The 24,303-nt window shown below is 50.1% G+C and overlaps 1 protein-coding gene across 5 annotated transcripts in view; it reads left to right on the forward strand.

Annotated features, from left to right (window-relative positions):
- The window catches only part of Adgrd1 (adhesion G protein-coupled receptor D1), a 118,747-nt gene that overhangs the window by 42,761 nt on the left and 51,683 nt on the right, over positions 1 to 24,303 (forward strand). For all 5 annotated transcript variants that reach the window (XM_038345416.1, XM_038345413.1, XM_038345415.1 and 2 more), the window contains 4 exons: positions 1,838 to 1,955; positions 2,866 to 2,976; positions 4,386 to 4,461; positions 5,914 to 6,055. In XM_038345416.1, coding sequence (XP_038201344.1) covers positions 1,838 to 1,955; positions 2,866 to 2,976; positions 4,386 to 4,461; positions 5,914 to 6,055 — 447 coding nt within the window. The remainder of the gene's footprint in view (positions 1 to 1,837; positions 1,956 to 2,865; positions 2,977 to 4,385; positions 4,462 to 5,913; positions 6,056 to 24,303) is intronic.

Below are 24,303 nucleotides of genomic sequence, written 5' to 3' on the forward strand. Positions count from 1 at the left end.
CAAGAATGTTTGTGTGGGGTTGGGAGATGGCTCACAAGCTTACAGACTGGAGTTCAGATCCCAAGCACCCACACAAACGCTGCCCGGGCATGGCAGCTCCCCTTTAATTCCTGCCTGGGAAGGCAGAGACGGGGATCCCCAGAGTTAGATGGCTAATCATATCAGTGTGCATACATACATATATACATATATATACCCACACATGCAAAAACATGCACACACATACATACCGCACACACACACACAAACACAAAATGGATAAAAGAGGCAGAAAGAACATTTCCTAAGGTCCTCTGAGTACCACATTAGTCAGGTCAGTATAAGGCGCCCTGCAGTAACAACAGACCCTACCTCACAGTGACTTGGTATAGTGGGCATTCACCTTTCAGGTATTCAGAGACCCTGTAGTGACTTGGCATCTTATTTCTGCTCAGTTTCCGTGCCACACATGGCTTCCAGGAGTTCAGCGAGAGGGAGATGAAGGCTCCCAGGTGCCCAGGAGGGCCCTGATCATACCAATGTGCTGAAGTGCTCACTCTCCTGGGCCCTCCTCCTTTCAAACCTTTAAAGGTTTTGCAAGGTTGAGAGGCAGAAACGGCAGCCAATTCTCACCTTATTAATAAGATGGCATGAGGAGCTGCGTTCTGTGAGCCCTTTATTGAACAGCTTCACGTGAAATGAGATTGCATAACATTGGCAAGCAGGAAGGGAAGGGGGTCAAGAACGACACAGTCTTGTGTAGAAACACATTCTTTTTCACGAAGCATAGACCTCCAGGGATAGGACTTTGTGTACAAGCTGCAGTCTGAAACCTGGGAGACTAGCCAGTGGGGACAGCCAGAAGAGGGGCAGCAGCCAGTGGAGGCTTCAGATCGGCAGATTTTTCTCCATTGATTTAAATGAACTTTCTTTGAATGTAAAATATGCAAATCTGCTGCAAAATATGAATAATTGCAAAACAATCCAGGCTTAGGCAAGCTTATGCACATTGAAGGGAAGGGTACGCATGAATCGCTGCTCCTCCTAGAAGTGTGTGCCAAAGACACAGACGTTCTGATTGAAATCAGACCACGGGCCTAGGAGACAGCGTCTAAAATTGGCCTATGTATCTGGTTCCGCCTCAGTAAGTCCCTCCTGGAGTGTTCGTGAGAGGGTGAGAGCGACAGATGCCGTCTTTGGAAGGCTGGAGGGGATGTGCAAGGTAGGCAGAGGAGAGCCAGGCAGAATGGGGCAGGGGGCAGAGCCAACCGTTCTTTATTGCCATGGTGTCTGGTGTCCAAGACAGTCAGGCCAAGGTGGACGTGAACCCTGACATGGACGCTGGCAGCAGAGGTCTATGCGACTAGAAGGGACCCTCGTTCATGTGGGTGGAATCCAGTGGTGTCCTTTCTTCCTTAGAGTAGGTGAAGAGGGCCGCTGGGTGGAGGGTCAAGGAGGAGAGGGGATTTAGGGGCTGGTATCTCCAAAGAGGCTGCTGCTTCACTGAGAGTGGAAAAGACCTGCAGGTGTCCTCAGGACCATTAGCTGTAGAACAGAGGCATGGGTAGACCTAAGACTTGCCCAGGTCCTTGGAGGATTTGTAGCAGAGCTATAAACATGTGTCTGAGCCCTCTGGTCACTCAGGAGCTAATGCTATGACATTGGTTTTGACTTGTATCCATGCTCTGTGAACTCAGTCAGGTGCATTGTCATCTCCCAGGCTTCTGAGTGGGGCAGTTGGGTGGTTTTCTCTCTTATGGCCGTCATGGGGAGCTGCAGCTCTGAGTCTGTTGTGGGCCCATTCCACACGATGCTGGGAGTACTGGTCCTCAGAGTCTCTTGTCTGCGCTGCTTGCAGGACAATACCGTGACACTGGGCCTGCTCGACACCATCGATACCGTCATGGGTCACATCTCATCCAACCTGCAGTCGAGAGAACCCCACGTCACCCTCACAGGCTCTTCCTCCATGGCAGGTAGTCCTTATCAGATTGGGAAGTGGGGGTTGTGGAAGAGAGAGTGTCAGGTGTGTGGGCCACTGGCCTTCACATTGTCTCAGGCTCACATAGCTGAGATAAACTACCATTTCTCTAAGGTCCAGTGTCTTGTGGAAAAATCCCGTTTTTGGAAACAAGTGCATTAGAAGAGGCTAGAAGGGAGGGGTCGTGGTGTGCACACACGACTGTGTAAGCAGTCATGGCAATGTGGAGCTCCAGGTGTCTCAACAGCTGTCCGGGCTCAAACAGAGTGCAGCCTCTAACCCCTTTGAACCTCTGGGTCCTTAAGGATCCGATGGGATACTCTGTGCCTTGGAGATGGGGAATGGGTGAAGAAGGCCAATGGAGGAGGAGGAGCCCAGAATAGATGTCTGGGTGAATGCCAGAATGGGACATCTCAGAGGAAGCAGCCTGGCCTTTCCAGGATGTGTCAGATCCCCCACAGACAGGCATGGGCTCCTTGCCTTGAGACTTTCTTGAGACGTGTGTGTGTGTGCTTTAATTTTCTCTTTTCTGAGAGGGCCCCCCCGAACCCAGATAGCCATAGTTTCCCTCCCTCCCATGGGGTCGGGCATCATCACCACCATGAGACTGCATGAGCTAGAGGGTTGCAGAGGGGCGGGGTCCCTTCAGGTAGGAGTTCTCTTAAGGTATGGCTAGAGGACTTGGCCTCTACATAAATCCCCTCCCTAACTCATATGACTGGACACACACACACACACACACACACACACACACACATTCTGCGTCACCCTTTCTAGAGGCGATTCCTCTCCCCTAGGAGTTGGCTTGGTTTAAGAAATGAAGGATAGTGATACACAGTCTTCAGTCTGTGACTTGCAGCCAGTGAGCCTGCTGACTCCATTTACTGTGTCCCCTTCTCCTTCAGATTTCTCCGTGGCCAAGGTCCTTCCCCCAGCACTGAGTGCCCCCCACTACAGATTCCCAGCCCATGGGCACAGTTACATTGAGATTCCGAGAGAGGCCCTTCACAGCAAAGGTGAGTGGATGTGGTTGCTTGGGTTCTCAGGTGGTACAGTCTGGGTGATGGTCCTTCCCTGATGGTGCTACCCCACAGGAGGGTGGGTTCGGGTGCTCCCAGAGGGGGCTCTGATTCAAGGCACACATTACCACCTCATTCCACAGCACACTGTGGACTGAGCTGGGACTTGGAGTGGGGTTCTGCAAATCTATGTTCCAGTGAGTCTGATCCACAACACAGGATACTGTGTGCCCCCCCCCTCCACATCTTCTCAGCTCCTGGTTAGTTGAATGTGAGTAGATGGGACACCTCGTCTCCTTGTTCAAGGTAGCCATGGATAGGTATGTTTGTATAGGAAAACCAGAAAGGATCTTAGAACAGGCACAAGTCAAGTCTCATTATGATGAGCAAGCAGCCAAGGGCACCTATGGATAAAACCAGGCGATTCTGGCCACATCTAGATGGTGTCCTTTCCTCTTGTGTCTACTCACAATTGAGGACTGCTGTGAATCCTCATCCCAGAGGGCCAAGACAGAGGCCCAGGCTGCCACACAGACCCTCCCCGAGCAAGGATCCACCCCTTGGTCTAGAGGACAGGTGCTCACATGTCCATCTTCTTAGACTCGGCATATCCTGCTCTCAGGAGAGAGGCACCACCTAGCAGCCTTGCGTAGTGTCTTCTCCTCCCATGTTCCACTGTAGGACACATTAGAAACAACCCAGGTTTCCAGAAGGGCCAGAGGCCATGTTCTCAACACTTATTGTCAACTAACCCAGATTCTGTGGTTAGAGCCCCAGCTTAGCCACTACTGGCTGTGTGGCCTTGGGCAAATGCTGTACCAGGACAATAATAGTATCTGTTTCATGATACTGTTTCAGACCTTACAAGGCAAAATGTGTATAAATCACTGTGCCTGGCATGTAGTGAGTCCTGAGTTGACTTCAGGGGTAGCTCAGAGAATCAGCCAATCATGGCTGGCTGAGTGGTCTCTCACTCCTGGAGAAAAGAGCTGAGTATGTGGTTCTCACTGTAATAAAGGGCAGGGGAGCCATTGCAGCCATCTGGGTGTCTGCTAGTCTGTGGACCTGCATCTGAGGATTAGCATACTCCTCCTACAGACTGACGGAGATGCAATTATTGCCAGGTAACTGGCAGCCCATGGAGAGTCCCCAGGCCCCGCGGCTCTATGGCGCCTGGAGTGGACACAGGGGACAGAGCAGGAGGTCATTGTCCCAGCCGAGCATGGGACTAGCCACAGCTTCCGTGCCGATATAAATGTTATTGTTCCGTGGCTCTTCCTCCTCCCCACCCCCAACCCTAACCGAGTCACTGAGTCACGGCCTTCAGCCCCCGTGTGCGTGAATCTGCACGCTCTCTGCTTGTAACAGGAGTGTTGACGAGTGTCTGACTTCTGCTTTGTCCTCAGCCTGGACCACCATTGTCGGCCTTCTCTACCACTCCCTGCACCATTACCTGAACAACATCCCCCCGGCCAGCACAAAGTGAGTGTTGTACAGTGGCGTGTGGGGTGTGTATGTGTGTGTGTGTGTGGTTTTGGATGACCAACCACAGTGACACGCTACACTGCCACACATATGCGTGGTTTACTTATTGTTAGAAAACTCTTGCTGCCGGAGCCTGCTGCCTTGCTGTTCAAGCCAGGTTGGGTTTTTAGCCCTTTGGAAAAGACTCAAGAATTCCTTCTGTGGAATCCAGCAGGCTCTGGGGGCAGACTGGCCAGCTATGCTCAGAGGCTCAGGTTAGAGACCTCAGTGTCCCCTAGGCTGACAATACTCTGGGACCCGCGAATGGAGCTCCCTGAGGCTCAGTTTCCACCTCTATAGAATGGGAAAATGGCAGACCTGCCTTTATGATTGTCTCCCTTGGGAAGATTTCTTCCCTCCTTCTCCCTAGTTCTCTCTCTCTCTTTGTTCCCTCCTCCACAGTTGCTATGAGGGGAGCAGGAAGCGCAGGCACATAATTAAACTCACCCCAGGATCGTTCACAAGCCAAGCTCAGCAGACCCCAAGCCAAACTTCTGTACACCAGGTGTCTCGCTGACCTGTCCCTGACTTTTCCATGAATAGTATTTCAACCTCTGAACTCCAAGACGGGGTTAAGAGATGTCAGGGGGTTGCTGTAGATTGAAGTGAGGCAGGGAATTCTAGTATGAATGGTTCTAAGCACATGGGGACTTGTTGAATAATATAAGTCAAAAGTCCCACAAGCAACTGGCTTCAGGGGCAGCGTGGCCCAGCTGTCCAGATGTTGCTACCAGATCTCATTTGTGGGCTCATCCCAGGCTGGGCTCCCTTCTCTGTCACGCAGTCCCCTTACAGTTTTAAGCCTTGTCCTTCAGAACCGACATCCAGCAGAGAGAAGTGAGACTCTCTCTTCTGGAAGGTTCCTCGGGTGTGACCTCATCTCCGGGTTGCCATGGGCTTGAGCAATGTGCTCTGCTGCCCAGCTCAGCTGTAGATGGCAAGCTTTGCTCCTGAGCCATGGGCTCAGTTCTGCGTGCGTGGCTGAGTGGAGGAAGAGTGGCCGACTGCATGAACAGGGGAAACAGGCACCTTCATGAGGAAAGGGATGGACAGGAGGCAATGAGACAGTAGACCTCACCACATAAGCACTGGCCTCATGTGTGTGTAATCAGGGAAAGTGGGGTTCAGACCCCGGCAAGTGAGAGCCTGGTCAGGTAGGCAAATGCGCTGAGATTCCAAGCCTGAGGTCAAAGACCTGTTCTTCCCGAATTCCCTGGTGTATTTTGAGGTCCTGCCCTATCTCACCTCCCAATTATGTTGTTACAATTCCAAGAGGGTAGAACTGAGGGACAGAAAAGAGATGTTTAGTGGTAAGGATTTGATCCAGATGCATTATCAAATATTGGTCTCAGAACTCTTGACCTTGAGGTCACAGTCTAGCCTTTGTAACCGTTTCCCTTCATTTCCAAGGATTCCCGAGGCTGTGAACTGCAGAGACTGCTTGCTGTCTGTCGCCAGCCGCCTGATCTCCCTGGAGGTGTCCCCACCACCCACTCTGTCCCAGAACCTATCGGGCTCTCCTCTGATTACTGTCCACCTCAGGCACAAACTGGTGAGTGGGAGGCACTCGCCTTCGCGGGCCCTGGATGCGTTTTGTTGCCTGTGGCATTGTGTGAAGAACCTTTCTTGGGCCTGGTGCTGGACAAGGAGCACTTTCTGCTTCCCAGAGTTCATCTCCTTGCAATTTTATTCTTGAACCACGTGACTGAGCCTTGCCAATGACACATGGGCTGACACTGAGTGAAGAGGACTCTGGGGCCTGCCGTGGCTCTCCAAGGCGAGTACAGCCTTTATGGGTGTATGCCCCTAGCTTGTGGCATTGTTTTGCTTGGAGCAGAGGTATAGTTGTCCCAGTGTCACTTAGCAGGCACGCTGTTAGCAAGGTGCAGAGCTGAGCCTGGTCGCGCGCTGCTTCAGAGGTTGAGAGAGACAGCTCTGTGCTTTGGGTATGGAGGGATGAGCTGTTGGTCCTGATGCGCTCATCTGCGCTGAGGCTCTCTCATCTTTATGTAGCTCTGCCTGTAAGAGAGAACGGCAGAGATGGAGGCTGATGTGCCATGGTTCCTAAGATGCTCGTGTGACTGAGTTGTGCACACATGGACAGCCTTTGTCTTCTTGAGCATCTCTCAAAGGCTTGTAGCTGGCACCTCGATCTTGAGGATGGTCCTGGGCACAAACGGTTGGGGGTTACTGAGATCTTGGTGAGGCTTTGCATGAGGGTCCTGGAGAGGGAACTCATGAGTGACAACTGCTATCACAAGGCCAACTGGAGGCAGGTTGGAAAACACAGTCAGGGATGCTCTCTGGAGGCAGGAGGGTGGTACAAGAAGCTCTGAGGGCAGAAGGCAGCTCAGAACCAGGGCTTTATGTTATCCATATGCCCAGGAGAGCTCACATGCTTGTGTGCATGTGTTTACGTGTGCACATGGGCCCGCATGCACTTAGGTTGGCTGGAGCTAAGACATCTAGACATAAAATGTGTGTTAGTTTCCATCCTTGTGTCCTGGTGTCATTTCCTCTCTCCCTCGCCAAGGGAGACACTCCTGCTCTTCTCTCCCTTCTTTGTGTTCGAAGTGTCTACAGGCTGGTCCCAGAAACCCCAGTTTTGTCAGCTGCATGGTGCTGCTGGTGGCCCTGTTCCCTAACCCGATTTACACGGCTCCCGGTATTCAACAGCCTCTCTGAGAATTCTGGGTTTGCCACGAATAGCACAGTAGCAGGGTCTGCCCAGTTCTCTGGAAAGTTTTTATCTACCTGCAAAGAGACTTCCTCTTTGCTAATAGGCCCCTCCATCCGGCTTTCTCCTTCTGGTACCTCCCTCTTCACCATGCCATGGAAGGGGGTAGAGGGAGGGAGGGGGAGAGAAAGAGAGAGAGAAATAGAGACAGAAACAGAAACACACACACGGGGAGAGGGGGATACAGGAGAAGGCTCTGAGGTTATCATCCTGGTAGGGTGACAATGGCAGATTGCAGCCTCCACCCATCTTGTTTGGGGTCATGTATCTGTGTGTGAGACTCGCTTCTGAAGATGTAGATTTACGAGCAGCCAAGGACAGACTAACGGTGAGTCCTGAAAACGGATTATCTCACTGAGGTCTTATGGAGCTTTGCAACAGCAGTAAAAACTAAAGTTCACCACCCAAATGTGCACCCTGCGCAGCAGAGCTGACTGGAGTGTGGGTTTGGGAAGCAGATACTGGCTGCTGACCCACTCCCTGGATGTTCAGGGAGAGGCAGCAGGAGGGGTGGATGCCTGCCTACATGCTTGCACAACTGGTCCTGTTGGAAAAGAGATAATGGCTTATGCGGGGACCCAGAAGACCAAGACGTCCAAGGAGCTGGTGAAGAGCTATAGACCTACCTGAGTGGGGCTGGCTGTTCTCAGGACGTGTGTGCTTCTGTTTCAAGTGCCGACTCTACTTAAGAAGGTAGTGGTGGGGTCAGTGAGACTGCTCAGCCCATAGGGGCCCTGCCAACACACAACCTGAACTCAAAGCCTGGGATGGAACCAACTTCCGCAAGTTATCTGCTAACCTGAATACACACACACACACACACACATACACACACACACGACACCTCATTCTGGGACTCATATTGTAGAAGGACAGAGCTGACTCCTGCAAATTATCCCCTCACCTAGACACACGCACACGCACATGCACACACACATGCACACACATGCACACACACACACACACACACACACACAGGACACCTCATTCTGGGACTCATATTGTAGAAGGACAGAACTGACTCCTGCAAATTATCCTTTCACCTAGACACACACACACACATACACACACACACACACACACACACACACACACACACACACACCAGGACCACAACCAGGGAGGATCAGCCAGCCAGAGATGAGAGGATGGCCTTCCATTGCCCTGGGAATACAGGTCCTGCCTGCTCTCCCAATGCTTTTGGTGGTGGCCTTGTGGAAGACACTCCTTTTTTTTTTTTTTTTTTTTTTTTTTTTTGTCTTCTGTGAAATTCTGGGAAGGTGCCAATTTGCAAACCAGAGGGAAAAAAAAAAAGGAAGGGTAGGCTAAGACACATTCCCGGTTTAATGGCCGGTTGCTGGAGTTATTTTTAACAAAGAGCTTGAAAGAGGGATTGTGCCTTAAAGAGAGACGGAGGGGAATTTTTATCCTACCAGAAGAGAACAGTAATTAAAGACGTCTTAACTGAGTGTCCTCAAGAGTTTGGGGGTTTTGTTGTTGTTTGTGTGGGGTTTTTTTTTTAGTTGAAGTTTCCTGTTGTCCTTCTGAGGATGCTTAGGAGAGCTGCTGCTGTGTGAGACAATTCCTGTGGTGCCCTCTCTGGAGCTGATGGGAATGAACAGAGAGGGAGGTTTTTTCCTTTCTTTTTTCTTTTTTCTCTTTTCTTTTCTTTTCTTTTCTTTTCTTTTCTTTTCTTTTCTTTTCTTTTCTTTTCTTTTCCTTTCTTTCCTTTTCTTTGTGGCATGGCTTCAGCCTCGTCTTCCCCAACTGTATCCTTGAAGCATGGAGCAGCGGTCACAGCACTGTCTCCCATCTTCCAACTCTTTAAAGTACATACAGGGCACGACTGGGGTTCCAGGCTGAGGGGTCCTCTCTTCTTGTCCTAAACTATGGTTGACATGGGCTCCCCAGGATCTCGAGGGGGTAGGTACCTGTCCAAGCTTGCTTTCTATTGCTGTGATAAACACCATGCCCACAAGCAACTTGGGGTGGAAAGGGTTTATTTGGTGTATGTTTCCTGATCGCTGTTGATCGTGAAGGGAAGTCGGGGCAGGGATGGAAGCAGAGGCCGTGCAGGGACATTGCTCCCCAGCTTGTTGCTGAGGCTCATGGACAGCTAATTTTCTTCTGTCTTCCTGAACTGCCTGCCCAGGGGTGGCAGCACCCACAGTGCCTTAGCCCTCTCACGTCAATCATTAATTGAGGAAACGTCCTACAGACTTGCCTGTAGGTCAATCTGACGAAGGCATTTTCTCAGCTGAGGTTCCCTCTTTCCAGATGACCCTGGTTGTCTAAAGTTAACAACAACAACAACAGCATCCACCAAACCCAAACTAAACCAAAAAATCCTCACCATCATAGCACACTACCAGACATGTCCTGGAGGCTCCTGAGCAGGTGCCTGGTGAGTTCTAGGGGTGAGGGGTGGGTACAGCACAACCCCCCCCCCCCAGTCCATCTCATTTCAAACCTGCTGAAAAGCTCTGGGACCCAAGGTTTTGTTGCTCTGAACGGGCTAGGGCCTGTTCACCACCCTGGATGCCCAGGTTGCAGAGGACAAATGAGCTGAGAAGGTTCTGAACAGGCCAGTGTTGGGCGCTGTCCCTCTGCAGACAGACGGCCTGCCCAGTCCATACTATGGATTGGCCAGACTGCAGGGATATCTGCTATGCTATATTTTAGGGCACTGCACCACCTTTCTTGACTCCATCCCTGAGACTGTTTTATCCCATGGTCCCCTCTAAGCGTACCAGCAGCCAGGCCTTCTCTTGAAGTGTTATTTTGAGTCCCGGGAGCCCTTCTCCATGCAGAGAAGTACATATCTACCCAGCCTTCCTTGTCACTGGGATTGATAGTGTGTGGGAAGTAGATGCCAAAGGCTTGTGGATCATGTGACAGTCCTTCAGTTTAATGCCCCCATAGAGCTGGAAGTTTTGCCAGCATGGCACATTCAGGCATGGGATCCAGATGCTCTTTCAGTAGCAACTGACCTCTCCGCTGGAACAGCTGTGGCCTCTTGACTCTGCAAGATGCCGCCGGGATGTGGGGATTTGTGGGCACCGTTGATAAACTGTAGGGCATTCCGCAACATCTGTAGCCTCTATTTACTCAATGCCTGGAGCAGAATCTCCGGCCGTGACAACCAAATACATCTCCAGACGTTGCCAGGAATGCCCTGGGAGATTCCCAGTTGAGAATCCCGTATGTCATTGCAGTAGAAGCAGTTAGATTACTGCTGTTGCTATATAATATTCCATGGTGTGGGCGTTCTACCCCTTTTCTCCTGGGGTGTGCTTGGGTTGTTTTCCACTTCAGATTATTAAGCACAGTCACTTTTCTGTTTCCCAAAGAAAAACACTTAAAAACCAGTGGTTTGCAGCTATTATTTTGCTATGATCTGTTGTGAATAAGAAAAGGTCTTTTTAAAAATCACCTTTATTTGTGTGTATGTGTGTGCTCATGTGCTATGGATGTGTACAGAGGCCAAGGGACAACTTGTGGGCGTCAGTTCTCTCCTTCTGCCGTGAGAGTTTTGAACTTAGGTCAACAGGTTTTAGAGCAAATACTTTTACCCACTCAGCCATCTTGTTGGCCCCATGAGAAGAAAAGTCTTGCTGTAACATTAACATTTTCCTCTCTTGCTGTGGTGCTCTGTCTGGGACGGGTAGCCCCTCTCTGCAGACTGTGCTGTGATGTGGCTTTATTATTATTATTAGATCCGTCTACAATGAATGTTGAGCTCTGTTGGACTTCCTACAGGGCTGTATGGAGACCAGGGCACACACAGAGACTTGTGTAAATGAGGCGAGGCCAGTCATGCTGTTTTCCCCAGTTTTGGGTTCAATCTGTCTGAACATCCAGGTTAATTGCCATAAACTCCCCGGTCATTTCCATGGCTGCGTCATAGCCCACACCCTGCCTCCCGCTGTTGCGTCTGGCTTTTCCCAGTCTCCGCCCTAACAGACAAGGCTGTGATGAACGGCTGTGTGCCCACGTAGCTCTCTCTCTGCGATCAGGTCTTAGGAGTAGAATTATTTGGTTAAGTGGTCATTTCTAACTTGTTTGTGATGTTTAAGCCAAGCATGTGTTTATGCTCAGTGGGGAGACAGTAGACCTGTGAGCTTGGGCTCAGAATCTGAGCTGTGGGGGTGTCTTAGCTAGAGTTTCTATGACTGCAACAAAACACCATGGCCAAAAGACAAGTTGGGGAGGAAAGGGTTTATTTGGCTTATACTTCAGCATTGCTGTTCATCACTGAAGGAAGTCAGGGCAGGAACTCAAACAGGGCAGGATCCTGGAAGCAGGAGCTGATGCAGAGGCCATGGAGGAGAGCTTCTCACTGGCTTGCTTCTCGTGACTTGCTCAGCCCACCTTCTTAGAGAGAACCCAGGACCAGCAGCCCAGGGACAGCAACACCCACCATGGGCTGGGTTCTCTCCCATTGAACACTAAATGAGAAAATGCCTTACAGCTGGATCTAAGGATGTATTTCCTCAGCTGAGGCTCCCTCCTCTGATGACTCTATAGCTTGGGTTAAGTTGACACACAAAAGCACCTAGTACAGGGGGTTAGGGTAATTCAGAGCAAACTCCTTCACTCCCCTCTGAGGAGTATGTATCAGGGCAGGAAACAACCTCCCAGGAAGCCACCTGTCGGAGTGAGTGTCACACGCTTCACAGAGTAGACATGCTTGTGAGATCACCCCAAGTGGCAGAATGCAGTCAGTGTCTGAATGTCCATTCCATGCACAGCCCCATCCCAGAGTGTGCTGTGCAGGGAACATGACTGGGACATTTCGGACCTACCTGGTGTGTGTTCACTTCTGTTGGGCACGAGTCCGGGAATATAGTTGCTTGTCCTGGAGCAGGGTGTGTGTGTGTGTGTGTGTGTGTGTGTGTGTGTGCATGTGTGTGTGATTGATGAACAGCACCAATAACTGATCACATTTCCCAAAGTGGGCACCATTCCAAAACCCAATGAACGTATGAACCTGTCAATCATGTTTGGGACTGTCAATCTTCTCTGGGCTGGTTGTCCAGGGGGCCTTGTATTGCCTTATTCTAGTTTCTATTTGCTTTTCTCTATGACATTGGTGACCTTTTTATGTGTTTATTGGGCATTCTCATCCTCTTTTTCTATATATGTAGAAAGAATCTACCTCCATTTTCCCATCTAGTTGATGCTTTTGTTTCCTTATCGATTTTCCGTTCCTGGCCCATCTCAGATATGAGGCATTTATACTGCAAACTCCTTCTTTCGCTGCGCCTGGCCTTTTTGCTCTCAGGATGTCTGTTGATGAGTGGGTGCTTTAAATTTTCATGCGAGCCCATTTATCACGCTCCTGCCTAGAGCTTCGTGCCTTTTGGTGTCCTGGTCAAGGAATCTCATCTGACTGGAGGTCACAGAGAAGCTCAGGTGCTGCCTGAAACAGTCACCGCTCATTCGGCTTGTTTCCGTTAAGTTCTGTGGTTGTCGTCTGATTGTGCCATTGTGTGGTGAGGTAGAGCCAAGATTTATTTTCCCCACATGCATGCCCAATTTACCAGGCTCCACCTGTTGGCAAATAAACCTCTACCTCAGGCTGCTGGGGTGCCTTCTGCACCCATCAAACTGGCTGTTTCTATCTCCCTAACTTCAGGGGCTTTGTGCTAAAGCTGTGCTAACCTCATGCTTCGCCTGGGCTGTGGATGGCGGAATCTACATCTTAAACGACTGATGTTCACTGCGGAAGTGCCTTCAGAAGGATTCTAAGATCAGCGCTGTCACCACCGGGGCTCGTTAGCCCGCTTCCCACTCAGCTCTAAACTCTGATGGGCAAAAGTTACATCTGCTTGTTTCTGTTTGAGTTCCTTTGATTGCTGGCAACGCTGAGCGCCCTTCCCTGAGTGACTTGGCCATCTGCATTTTTCTTTCAGATCATGCACTCTTGCCTTGATTTTTCAGGGATCTGCCGTTTGCTTCATTACCAACTTCAAAGATCTCTCCTCATCTCGCAGATAGCATATTGCCTGCTGCAATCCGCCATAGCTGTGCTTTATTTTGACAATTTTTTTTTTGCCTTGTGCAAGTTAAAGTGTTCTGTGTTGTCAAGGGTGTCAACCATTTCCTCCAGAAAGACGTCTTAGCTCCCCACGGCTGCTGTGACAAATGCACATAAACCCAGTGGCTTGGAACAACATAGCTTTACAATCTGAGAGTCCTGGAGGGCTGATGTGCAGAATCAGTCTCCATGTGTCAGAGGCCCAGAAGGGCAACTTCTTTCTTGCCTTCCTAGCTTCTAGAGACACTCTCGGGTCCATGCCTCTGAACCATTCTGCTTGCATTGCTATCTCTTCTTCTCCCCCTCTCCAGTTCTGAATCTGCTACCTCCCTTTCACAAGGGCTGCATGATGACTTTAGACCACCTGAGTGATCCAGGGTGCTCTTTCATCTCAAGACCCTTGGTTGAAAGGCATCGGCATAGCCTTTGCCATATGGAGACACCCCGCTACTCCCACAACACCCACACACACAACAGTCCCCCATACACACACACTGGGAGTGTGGACACCTTAGTCAGCCCTTTTTAGAGAAGATGGCTACTGTGTGGGCTGACAGACTTTTCCTCCTTCACCTACTTGGTGGTTGAAGTTTTTTTTCTTTTTTTCTTTTTTCTTTTTGGTTTTTCGAGACAGGGTTTCTCTGCAGCTTTTTTAGAGCCTGTCCTGGACCTAGCTCTTGTAGACCAGGCTGGCCTCGAACTCACAGAGATCCGCCTGCCTCTGCCTCCCGAGTGCTGGGATTAAAGGCGTGCGCCACCACCGCCCGGCTGAAGTTTTTTTGTGTTCAACCTTTTCTTCTCTGGGTGACAAGACACTCAAAAGGTGAGAGAGATGTCGTGGGTGTCACTCCAAGCCCCAATAGAGAAGTCCAGAGTAGGGTTTCCCTCACTACGTATCAGGGCACTGAGGGATGCTGGTCACTAGTCGAAGGAGCAAAAGTCATTTGGCTTCCTTCTAGGGGTCAGTTCTGGGGACTGCGTGGGGATAATCTTGGCATGCCTTAAAGGTCACTGCCCTCTTCTGCTTCCAGTCATGCCCATGTACAACCAGGCATCCGACAGGTACCTCTGTGATATGCTTCTGGGGCAGGGCACCTGTGAGTGGCCTGAGTCTCTCTCCCAGTGTTTGGCTCTAGGACTCTGGCAATGATGACTCACAAAATGGGGACCCGCCCCACAGGTACCCTTTGAAGCTTCCTACAGAGTCAGACATGAGCCAGGCTCCACCCTGGAGGACATACAGCTTCCCAAAGCCCTACTGAAGCCCCCGTATGGTGGGAGCAGACCCTCCATTGCCAGCCAGGGTTGGGAACTCATAGTGTGGCTTTGCAGAGAAATCCACAGCTTCACCCTCTCTGTGCAGTGTGTGTTCTTCCAGGTACCCGGTGTGATGTATTCTGACACCAACCTTGGAAATTCTGCATGCTAGTGTAACTCACTCTTGTGTTCTTGTTCAAATCTCCCACCGTTGATATGTCACTGTTTATGGGGGGAGGTAGCCCCAAGTGTTCCTCCACAGAACCTTTCTCATTTGTGGTGGGGTGTGCTCTTCTGAAGGGACCTCTTCATTTCACCTGGCTATCATGTGAATCTTTTGCTCTCAGAGGCCCAGTGTAGGTTGGCTTCCCTGTCTGTTGGGAGATAGTGAGTGGTGGCGTCTTTAGCTCATTGGGTGCTTCATTATCCTGAAGGAGAAAATGGGACCCTATTTGCCTCCTCTTTCTCTCTTTTGATGTTTGGCCAAGAGGTGAATAGGTTTGCTTTGCCACGCATTCCTCGCTGTTGCCATCTGGTACCTCAACAGAGTCCGAAGCAATGAGTACTCCCCCATCAGTGGGCAGGGACTCAGAAAACTAGGGACTCAGAGCAGCCCTTGGTTGGTTTATCAAGAGTAGTAGTGACACAACTGAGCATACAGCCTGGGGACAACAGCAAGCATAGTGGGGACTTAGAAATAGTTAGTACTAGCAGGGCCTCAGGGCTTCCCCCAACTCTGGCTCCAGCTGAGAGACCACGAATTCACCCAGTTTCTTATTTTAGCAACTCATACCTGCCCAGTGTCCACCTTTGTTAAACCAAGACCTCACAGCACTATGGGGGAGGTTCCAAGGTTCGTGTCTGCCCGAGAAGATGTCTGGGGCCCCTAGCGGGCAAGTCGTTAGCAGGCGTCACTACAGGGCTTGCTTTCTGTCTTGTGTGGTGTGAGTGTGCTCTAGAATGAGCTAGGTAGACCTGAGTGCTCCTGACTTCCCACTTCTATACAGATGGGGGTGGGGAGTGTGGTGAGGTGCATGGTTGGATTGTTCAAGTCCTTTTCTTTGGCTGTCAGTCAGGGATCACTGACTTCTCATCCTTCATGAGTGTCCAGACAGGCAGCTCCCGGTGCAGAAGGGATGCATATCCCTTTTCCCAGAGTTGACTGGTGACCACAGAGACTAATCGCAGGGTGGAGACACAGTGGTCTCTGGGACTGTGAACAGGGAGTGTCTAGCCAGAGCCACTCAGCTCCCTATCCCATGGGTCCATTTCCAAAGCTTTGTGTCACTTGAGCATGGGGTGAGGTAGGAAGCCAGGCCCAGGGTGTGCCTGGGCGCCAATGTGCGTGGCTTGCTCTGCCTCCCAGACGGGGCAACTCTACCCCTTGCCAACACTGCTACATAAGAGAAAAAGGCCCAACTTCTAGCTGCATTTGAGTCCTATGCCCCATCTTTCATCCTTATCTTAGTCTCCGGCATCACTCTGATAAGACAACCACACCCCCTAGCTGTCTCCTTATCCAGGCCTGGCCCCACTTTCAACTCCATACCCAGAGGTCTATTCAAAATGTGGCTGGAAAGATGGCTTAATGCTTAAGAATGTTTGTTTCTCTTGCAGAGAACCAGGGTTCAGTTCCCAGCACCCGCGTGACTTCTAATAACCACCCATAACTCCCGTTCTAGGGGATCTGATGCCCTCTTCTGGCCTCTGCAGGCCCTGCATGCATGTGGCAGACATACAGGCAAAACCACTCTACACAAACATAAAAAATAAACAATAAGCAGAAATGAATAAATCTTCAATGTGCTCTAAAACTGTCACCTGTGCATTTGAAACCTTTTCCTGTGTCCTCTACATTCCCAGCCTTCAGCTACCATAGCCTCCTCCTGGCCCTTCCTCACACAAGCCAGACCCTTTCCTTACATTTTCCCTCCTGAACGGAATGCTCTTCCTCAGGTCCCTGAATGGCTACCACCTTTGCAGAGTCTGTCTCACAGCCCAACCGTCCTCTAAGAATTAGCCGAACACTCCGGCCACATCCTATCCTGCCTACTACCTTTGCTCCCATCCTGGAGGTGGACACAATCCTATTTGCATGATTTTCGTTGTAGAAAGCAGCTTCCATGAGACAGACAGAGAGAGAGAGAGAGAGAGAGAGAGAGAGAGAGAGAGAGAGAGAGAGAGAGAGAGAGAGGAAGAATACAACCTCTAGGATCTCTACCAATGTTTGTTGACTGAATACCTGCATGAAAGAAGACATCAAACACAGTGGACCCTGAACCACATGGGTGCACAGCTTGGTCAGGGTGAGTCAGTCTTTGCCATCTGAGCTCTGAGGATGGTAGCTCTTTCCTGAGGCTCTCCCTTCACCAGCTGGCCTTGACAACACTAAACTGTGCCTGGACCCTTTGTTTCCACATCCAGCCCTCACACCCTGGCTTAGCATGGCGGTGTTCTCTGCCTGTTTGCTGTTGAGCCTCCTCATTGGCCTTGAGAAGCTCTTTGATATAGCATTGCCAGCCTCTCTCCCACGGTACAACAAGGTCCTGGAAGAGGTAGATCCAGTCACCTCTCCATGTGCTGTGAGCCCTCCCCAGGTCTCCTAACCCCCCAGTGGGGTGAGGACAAGCCCTCCCAGAGGCTCTTACACAGCTTGGGCTTCTTTTATGCAGCCCCCACTCCACACTCAGCTCCCTGGCCCTGGGGCTTTTACACACGAGGCTCTGTCTTGTTCTCCTTGTGCCCAGGCTCCACTGTCTCCCATTGCCCTCATGGAGCCGGTGAGGCTTACCCGCCATGTCCCTTCCCCAGGGCACCAATGTTCTCTGTGTGGTCACTGATGTTCCTCTGAGGCCAGACTTGTACATTTGGACATGTGTGTCATGCCAGGTGTCCCATGTGGCACACAGTAGGAGTTGCCACTGCACAGGAAACACCGTGTTTCTGAGAGCTAGTCAGCTGGGGGTATCAGGCCCAAAGCATGGAGCCTGCAGGACTCGCAGCACTGAGCTCGAACGCAGCCCTGGTCTCTGCCTCGCGCTCTTCAAATGAGCTCCACTGGGCTCTCTTTCTCCACATTCAGTCGAGGCTTAAGCCCCCACCTCTCCACCAAGCAGCAGTCTCTTTGCTGTGCTTAGATGATGGCGCAGTGGCAATCACCAGTCCCACAGAGGACGCTCACTTTCTTGTTCTAAGCCTGGACAATGGAGAAGCCGCAGGAAGCCGAGCCTGAGACAGCGCTATTGTTATGTCCCAGAGAAACCGTATTCTAACAATGCTAATGGGGGTCAAAACGAAAGGAGAGAAATCCACCCACTTCCCTAGGTCCGGGTCTAGCTCTACAGATGTCTAATGCACACAGAGGGTTACGTGGAGGGAATCACAATGTGGATGAGATCTGTTTCCTTGGCTAATTATTTTTACCAGCTCCACAAAAGCAAACTGGGCTCTGGGAGATTTATCCACACAGAAATCACTGCGGAAGGAAGCGGTTCACTATCAAAGATGTTTATCTGGGAGGTGGGGTCATATGTGCCATGGCACTCCTGTGGAGTTCAGGGGACAACTTTCAGGTGTTGTCTCTTTCTTTCCACCAAGTGGGTCCCGGGGATCAAACTCAAGTTGTAAGGCTTAGCTGCAAGCGCCTTTACCTGTTGAATCATCTCCCCAGACTTGCATTTGAGTTTTAAAGATGTGTTGGTGTCCGTGGACTAGAACCCTGCTCAGGTTCAGTCTCTCTTTGCCAGACTTCCTCCAGCAGGCACCTGGGTCACCAGGAGCTGTGGGTCTTGTAGCTTGTGTGAGTGCAAAACCCCACTCCTCTTCCCAAGCCACACACTGTAGCCTCTGCCCCAGTTATGAGAACATGAGCAGATGTGGTGATAAATCTAGGAGTCTTTGTCAGCGGTTCTAACGGCTAGCACTGTGGATGATCTGGCTTCGTCGTCACAGTGACAAACCACCCACAGGTGCTGGGTAGATTTATCCGGCTACACTATTGCGATTCCTGCAGCTCCCAGCCCTGTTCATCACCTGTCTGTCACATCGCTGGGTGCCTACTCTTGCATGTGGCATCTCAGGGCCACTTCTCCACAGAGGAGCCAGGCTGTGTGGGTGATACCAGGTCTACCCAGCAGGTTCTTTTTCTTCCTGCATAGAGGTCAATGCCAGGGGCAGAAATTGAACATTTGCTTTCTGGAGCAGACGAGGTGCACTACCCAGGGGTCAGTCACTGAGGGGGCTGGGTACCTGAGAACCCCTTATTATTAGCACCCCCTGAAAAAACAGAAGTGACAGAGGTATCACATTCCTAAGTCAAGAATACATCTAAGAGTTGGGGGTGACGGGTGAACTGGCCTTGACACTGGGATTAGAAGAAAGCAAGTCTGAGCTCCACACCCCCAGCTCGGGGAGTACTCACCCTATCTTCTGATTGCTGACTATGTATGTAATGCTGGCCGATGTTTAAACATCTCAGCGCATGCGTGAGTACATATACACAGGAAGGGGGCACAAGCTGACACCTGGGGGCAAGCAATGGCCTCGTGGTGAGTGGTCCTGGGGATCTGTGCTTGCTTGCTTGCTTGCTTGCTTGCTTGCTTGCTTGCTTCTTGGAGATTTTTTCGGGAAAGTTGAAAAGGCTGTGCAAGCATACAAGACACTGGGAAATTACAAGAATGGCCAGGCTGTATTCCTTAGAATGTTCTGTGTAACGTGGCCTGTGACCCCAGGTTGTGGGACCAGACCCACCTTGCCCAAATTAGATACCCTGGGGGAGGGGGTGGGGACTTGGAGCTGGCAGAAGCATTTCTTAGGTGCTAGTGACTCCTCACTTGGTAATGGTGAGGAGGAGCCACTAGCCTGGTAATTCTGACCCGGTGAAGACTAGCCTGCCTGGACAGGCTCTCCTGCCCACAGCCCCTCCTTGACACCCTTCTGGAACCTCCTGGAAACAGCCTCCCTTTGACCACCTGCATCAGGCAGGGCTTTTCCCCAGAGACCCTGACTTCCTTTCTTCCTTTCTATTTTAAAATAGGGAATTGTTAGCAGATGTCTGTGTTATTTCTTTACTTGGTTGGCTGGTTTTGATGTTTGGTCCCACTTTATAGCCTAGGCTGATCTGTAGACTCAGACTTGCTCTGTAGCCTAAAGTCTTAAACTCATTGCAATCCTCCTGCCTCTGCTTTCTGTGCACTGAGATTATGGCTGTGCCTGGATTAGAGTCTCGAGGCACCACATGCAAATCTAGATTTACAAATTTCATTGACGTGGGAGGCCCTGAGAAGAGGCTGCATCCACTCACATGGCACTAGTCTCTGTGTTGGGTTCCAGACTCCATCTAGGGACATGACTGAAGGGCCTGCCTGGTCCTGCCTTGCCCTACGTGTCCAGCAGGTTGGTGCCTGGGTGAAGAGATGCAGTGACTTTTGCTCCTGCAGAGGTGGCTGAGTCCTGTCTGCTATGCTCTCCCAGTAGTCTAGAGTAGGAAGGACTAGAACTCGTCAGAGCATCTGTTACCTGCCTCCACTACATTGATATCATCTCCCTCCTTTTCTGCCCCTTCCTTTCTGCTTACCCTCTTCATTTTTCTCCCCACTCCTCATGACGTAACCCATATAATCCCCAAATGCACACCTGGATCTGGATCAATCCTCCAGTTGAGAGTAGACTCTGCTCCCATCACAGGTCATGTGGCTACCTATCAACCAGGGCAGTGACATTGGAGCCTAGCCTCACGGGGTTATAGACTGGCAAGTTACTGAGTTCCACAGGCTTTGCACAGCTGGCTCGGAAGGTGTTGCTGCCAGCGGGAAAATTGCTATTGTCTTATTAGCTACTTTTCTCATTGTGGTGAAAAACACCCGACAAAAGCAACTTAGGGGAAGCAGACTTATTTTGACCCATGGTTCAGGGCATATAGTTCACCATGGTGCTGGGTGCAGCTTGGGTTTGCGGTAGCATGACTTTGAGGCTGCCCATTCACATTCCTAAGGACCAGGAAGGAGAGAGAGCAGACAGCATGCAGGGCTGGCCTACTAACCCTTGAGATCATTCAAACGCTTTTCAGTCTGCATCCCCCAAACCTGTTCTGGCAGACACATGCATGCATATCTTCCTAGCTGTCTTCTGTGGGTCCACTGGGGTGCATCTTTATGTGGCATCTGCATGAGCCAAGAGGTGGTATCCATACAGCTGGGTGCACATGCTCGGCGAAAGCCTTTTGTTCTGCTGTTCTACAAGCCAGAATTTAAGGGGCCAGATCCTCCGTTCATTCCACTGGTGAAAGACGAAGCTATGTTGAGTCTTGTACAGCTTCACATGGGAACAGACAGTAGGCCAAGCCAGCCACTGTGTTCAACCCTCCATTCCCCTGAGTGTCTGACCAGAGCATGACCTCCTCTTCCCCACTGCTCAGAACCGTTCACACCCTGCCTATGGCTGGAGCCTCAGCTGTCCTGGAGGGGTAAAGGGAGGACACTCTAGGTGCAGAGACAAGGTGGTAAGTGTCCTTAGTGTCCCAGGAACATCAGGAGCCCCCCTTCTAGACCCATGATCCCCTCTAATAGCTTTTACAGGGAATGTAGGGGGCGCTGTGAGAGCCTTGTAGCTGATGAGGGACGGAGTTTGCTGGGACTCTGTCTTGGCTACAAATTCAGAACTGGGAGTAGAAGCCAGGTTTTCAAGCCCCTGGGGAAGTGGGAAGCTGCTGCCAGCAGCATGTGGGCATTACGCTGCCTCTCACCACACATTCACTGCCCAACCAGATGCAGCACAACTTCCGTGTGTAATGGGAGCATCCTTCTGCCCCGCCCACTGCAGAGATGACAGTCTGCTGGCCTCTGTCACCTGGAAGGAGAGAAAGAATCTTGCCCCGAGGTCAGGGCTGTGACACAGCTGTGTGTGTGCTGGTCACGCTAGCTCCACCCTGGAGGAAGACATTACTGCCACGTGGACACAGGGGTGCACCCAGGACAAAGTGAGCAGGAAGGGCTGCTGGAATAAGCAAGGGAACCAGTAAAGAACTCCATTCAACTGAATGGCCTTGAGGGTTATAAGGCTATCCTTGTATGTCTTGCAGATGGGGTAGGCTTGTATGCTTACCTACAGAATGGAAACTTATATTACATGGGCGTGATCCCTTGGACAAGTTTCTTTTTCTTCAAAGCATTGGTGGGCCTGGTGATTGGGGCCCCTCCACAGGCTTCCATGCAGTCTTTCCAAGTAAGGCTCCTGGGCTTCCCACATGATGGGTCCGCTCCTATATAAGAGAATTTGTGGAGTGAAGCATCCAGTTGCTGGGGTGGAGTCATATGTCATGATAGGTGCTTTTAGTTTGGCTCATGAGAGACGTCTACCTGTTACCCATAATGTCTGCTTGCTTGGTGCGGATTACTGAGGAAAGATGAGGGCTCAGTGGGGAGCAGCATCTCTGAAATTGGGGTGGCTGGCAGCCCTGGGTCCTCCATCTCTTCCCTGCCAGAGCTCATTTCTGCCCCGCCCATTCTGTAGCTGGTGGGAATGCACCCATAGGTCCTCTGCCGGTCCTACATACTCAGGGTACCGCTGTGCAGAAGGGCCACCCATCTCTCTGGCATGCACACACGGCCTCCAGGAAAAGTGAGATGAATGGGTGTATGCGGGCCTGGCTGTTCCTCAGATGCACAGGGTGGGGGCCCACTGAGACAGCAGCTCCATCTCAGCCAGCATTCTGATCTGCCATTTATCCCACAATGATCATAGGTTGTGAAGCCAAGCTGCTTTTTATAGTTATGCTAAAGGACTTGTCTGCTGAGAAACTGTCCCTTGTTTGTGGGCAGGACCAGCCCTCTCTTTGTCTTTCTCTACAGTGCTCCCAGGTGTCTGTTGACTTGGGTTTCTGTCCCACCAGGTCCCACAATCGTTCAGTCCCAAAGAAATACATAGAGGTCTATATCAATTATAAACAGACTGGCCTATTAGCTCAGGCTTCTTATTAACTCTTATAACTTATATTAGCCCATAATCGTTGTCTGTGTTAGCCACATGGCTTGGTACCTGTTTTGGCGAGGCAGTCACGTCTTGCTTCCTCTGTGTCTGGATGATGACTGCAGACTGACTCTTCCCTCTTCCCAGAATTCCCCTGTTCTCATTGCTCTGCCTCTACTTCCCGCATGGTTGTCCCACCTATACTTCCTGCTTGGCTACTGGTCAATCAGTTTTTTATTAAACAAGTATAAGAAACAAATCTTTACATGGTAAAACCATTGTCCCACAGCACTCTTCCCTTTTTTTCAAAACAAGAACTCTGAATCGAATCTCCCTTGTTTAGGTTTCTTCCTGACCATTATCCATGCTAAACAAAGGTAAACATCCATAATCCATTTTTTGGGAATGTGGGCATAGTTTTCCTGGATACTTCCTTCTGACTGGGGCACTGATAATCTTATGGGGACCTAAAGAAAATTTAGAATTATGATCAAGTCATGACTAGAGTATTCTGTGAGGCTTCATCATCTCAGGCAGCAGCCTTGAATCCATTCTGGATGTAGAACTCAGACATCTGGGCCATCTGTTCCTACTGGAGACTTCTCAGGTGGTCTTCCTTGATCAAACCTGATTTTTCTTAATCCAGAATGAATCCACAGACTCTCATTTCCTGTGGAAACAAAAGCAAAACCTCTTCTCCAAAGTAACATACCTTTTGACTTAAATTTTAAAGTCAAGGCATTTTCAAAATATATATGTCGGATTAATCCAGTAGCACTTATAAACAAATATCTTTTAGCAGTTTTTGCTCCTTCCTCAGCTACCAAACAATTTAAAGAAAACATAATAACATACAGTATCCAGACGCTCTGTGCATTTTTCATCTTTACATGGCTTTATTTTAACCTCTATTTCTTTTATTTTTATTTTTAATTTTTGGCTTTTTGAGACAGGGTTTCTCTGTGTATTTTTTTTCAAGACAGGGTTTCCCTGTAGTTTCTAGAGCCTGTCCTGGAACTAGCTCTTGTAGACCAGGCTGGCCTCGAACTCAGAGATCTGCCTGCCTCTGTCTCCTGAGTGCTGGGACTAAAGGCATGCACCACCACTGCCTGGCTTCTCTGTGTATCTTTGGCTGTCCTGGAATTCACTCTGACCAGGGTGTTCTTGAACTCACAGAGATCTACCTGTCTCTGTCCTCCAAGTGCTAGGTTTAAAGGTATATGCCACCACACCCAACTACTCTCTTTCTTCCTTTTTTATTTTAAGGACTTTATCCTTTTCCTTTGTCTTTCAAGCCTACATATTTTTTTTCTTTTTGCCTACATATATTTTTAAACACACTGTAAACTATTTAGAGGTTTTCTTTGCCTTTGAATCTATCTTAACTGTATATCTCTCTATTTCTGGCCACATGAGTCTTTAATTTACTAAGCGATATGGATTGGATAGGATTAAAGCCGTGGCTTTGATGGCTGGATCCAAACCATTCCTTAGCTTTCATGAGAGTCTAGCCTCAAGGCAGAGGTATTGGCCGGAGCCCTGTTTATTGCTTAACTCTATGGCGTTTTAAGGTCTCTGCCACTACTAAGAAGCATGCTGTCAGCGATTCATAAACACCATTTAAGTGTTTGGTGGCAGGGCCTCTTAAAAGAGCTGTAAGGTTTCACAGCTAAAGCTGAGTCAGAAAGCCTCTCTTAAATGAGATGCACTTGTCTCTAGCAAAGAGAGCCCACCTGAGAAAGTGCTGCTATCAATAAGCCATACTTTACTCTCTTCTTTTCTGTCTAGAATTACTTCCCAA

This window comes from Arvicola amphibius, chromosome 10, assembly GCF_903992535.2.
Source record: "Arvicola amphibius chromosome 10, mArvAmp1.2, whole genome shotgun sequence".
Taxonomy (NCBI): domain Eukaryota; kingdom Metazoa; phylum Chordata; class Mammalia; order Rodentia; family Cricetidae; genus Arvicola; species Arvicola amphibius.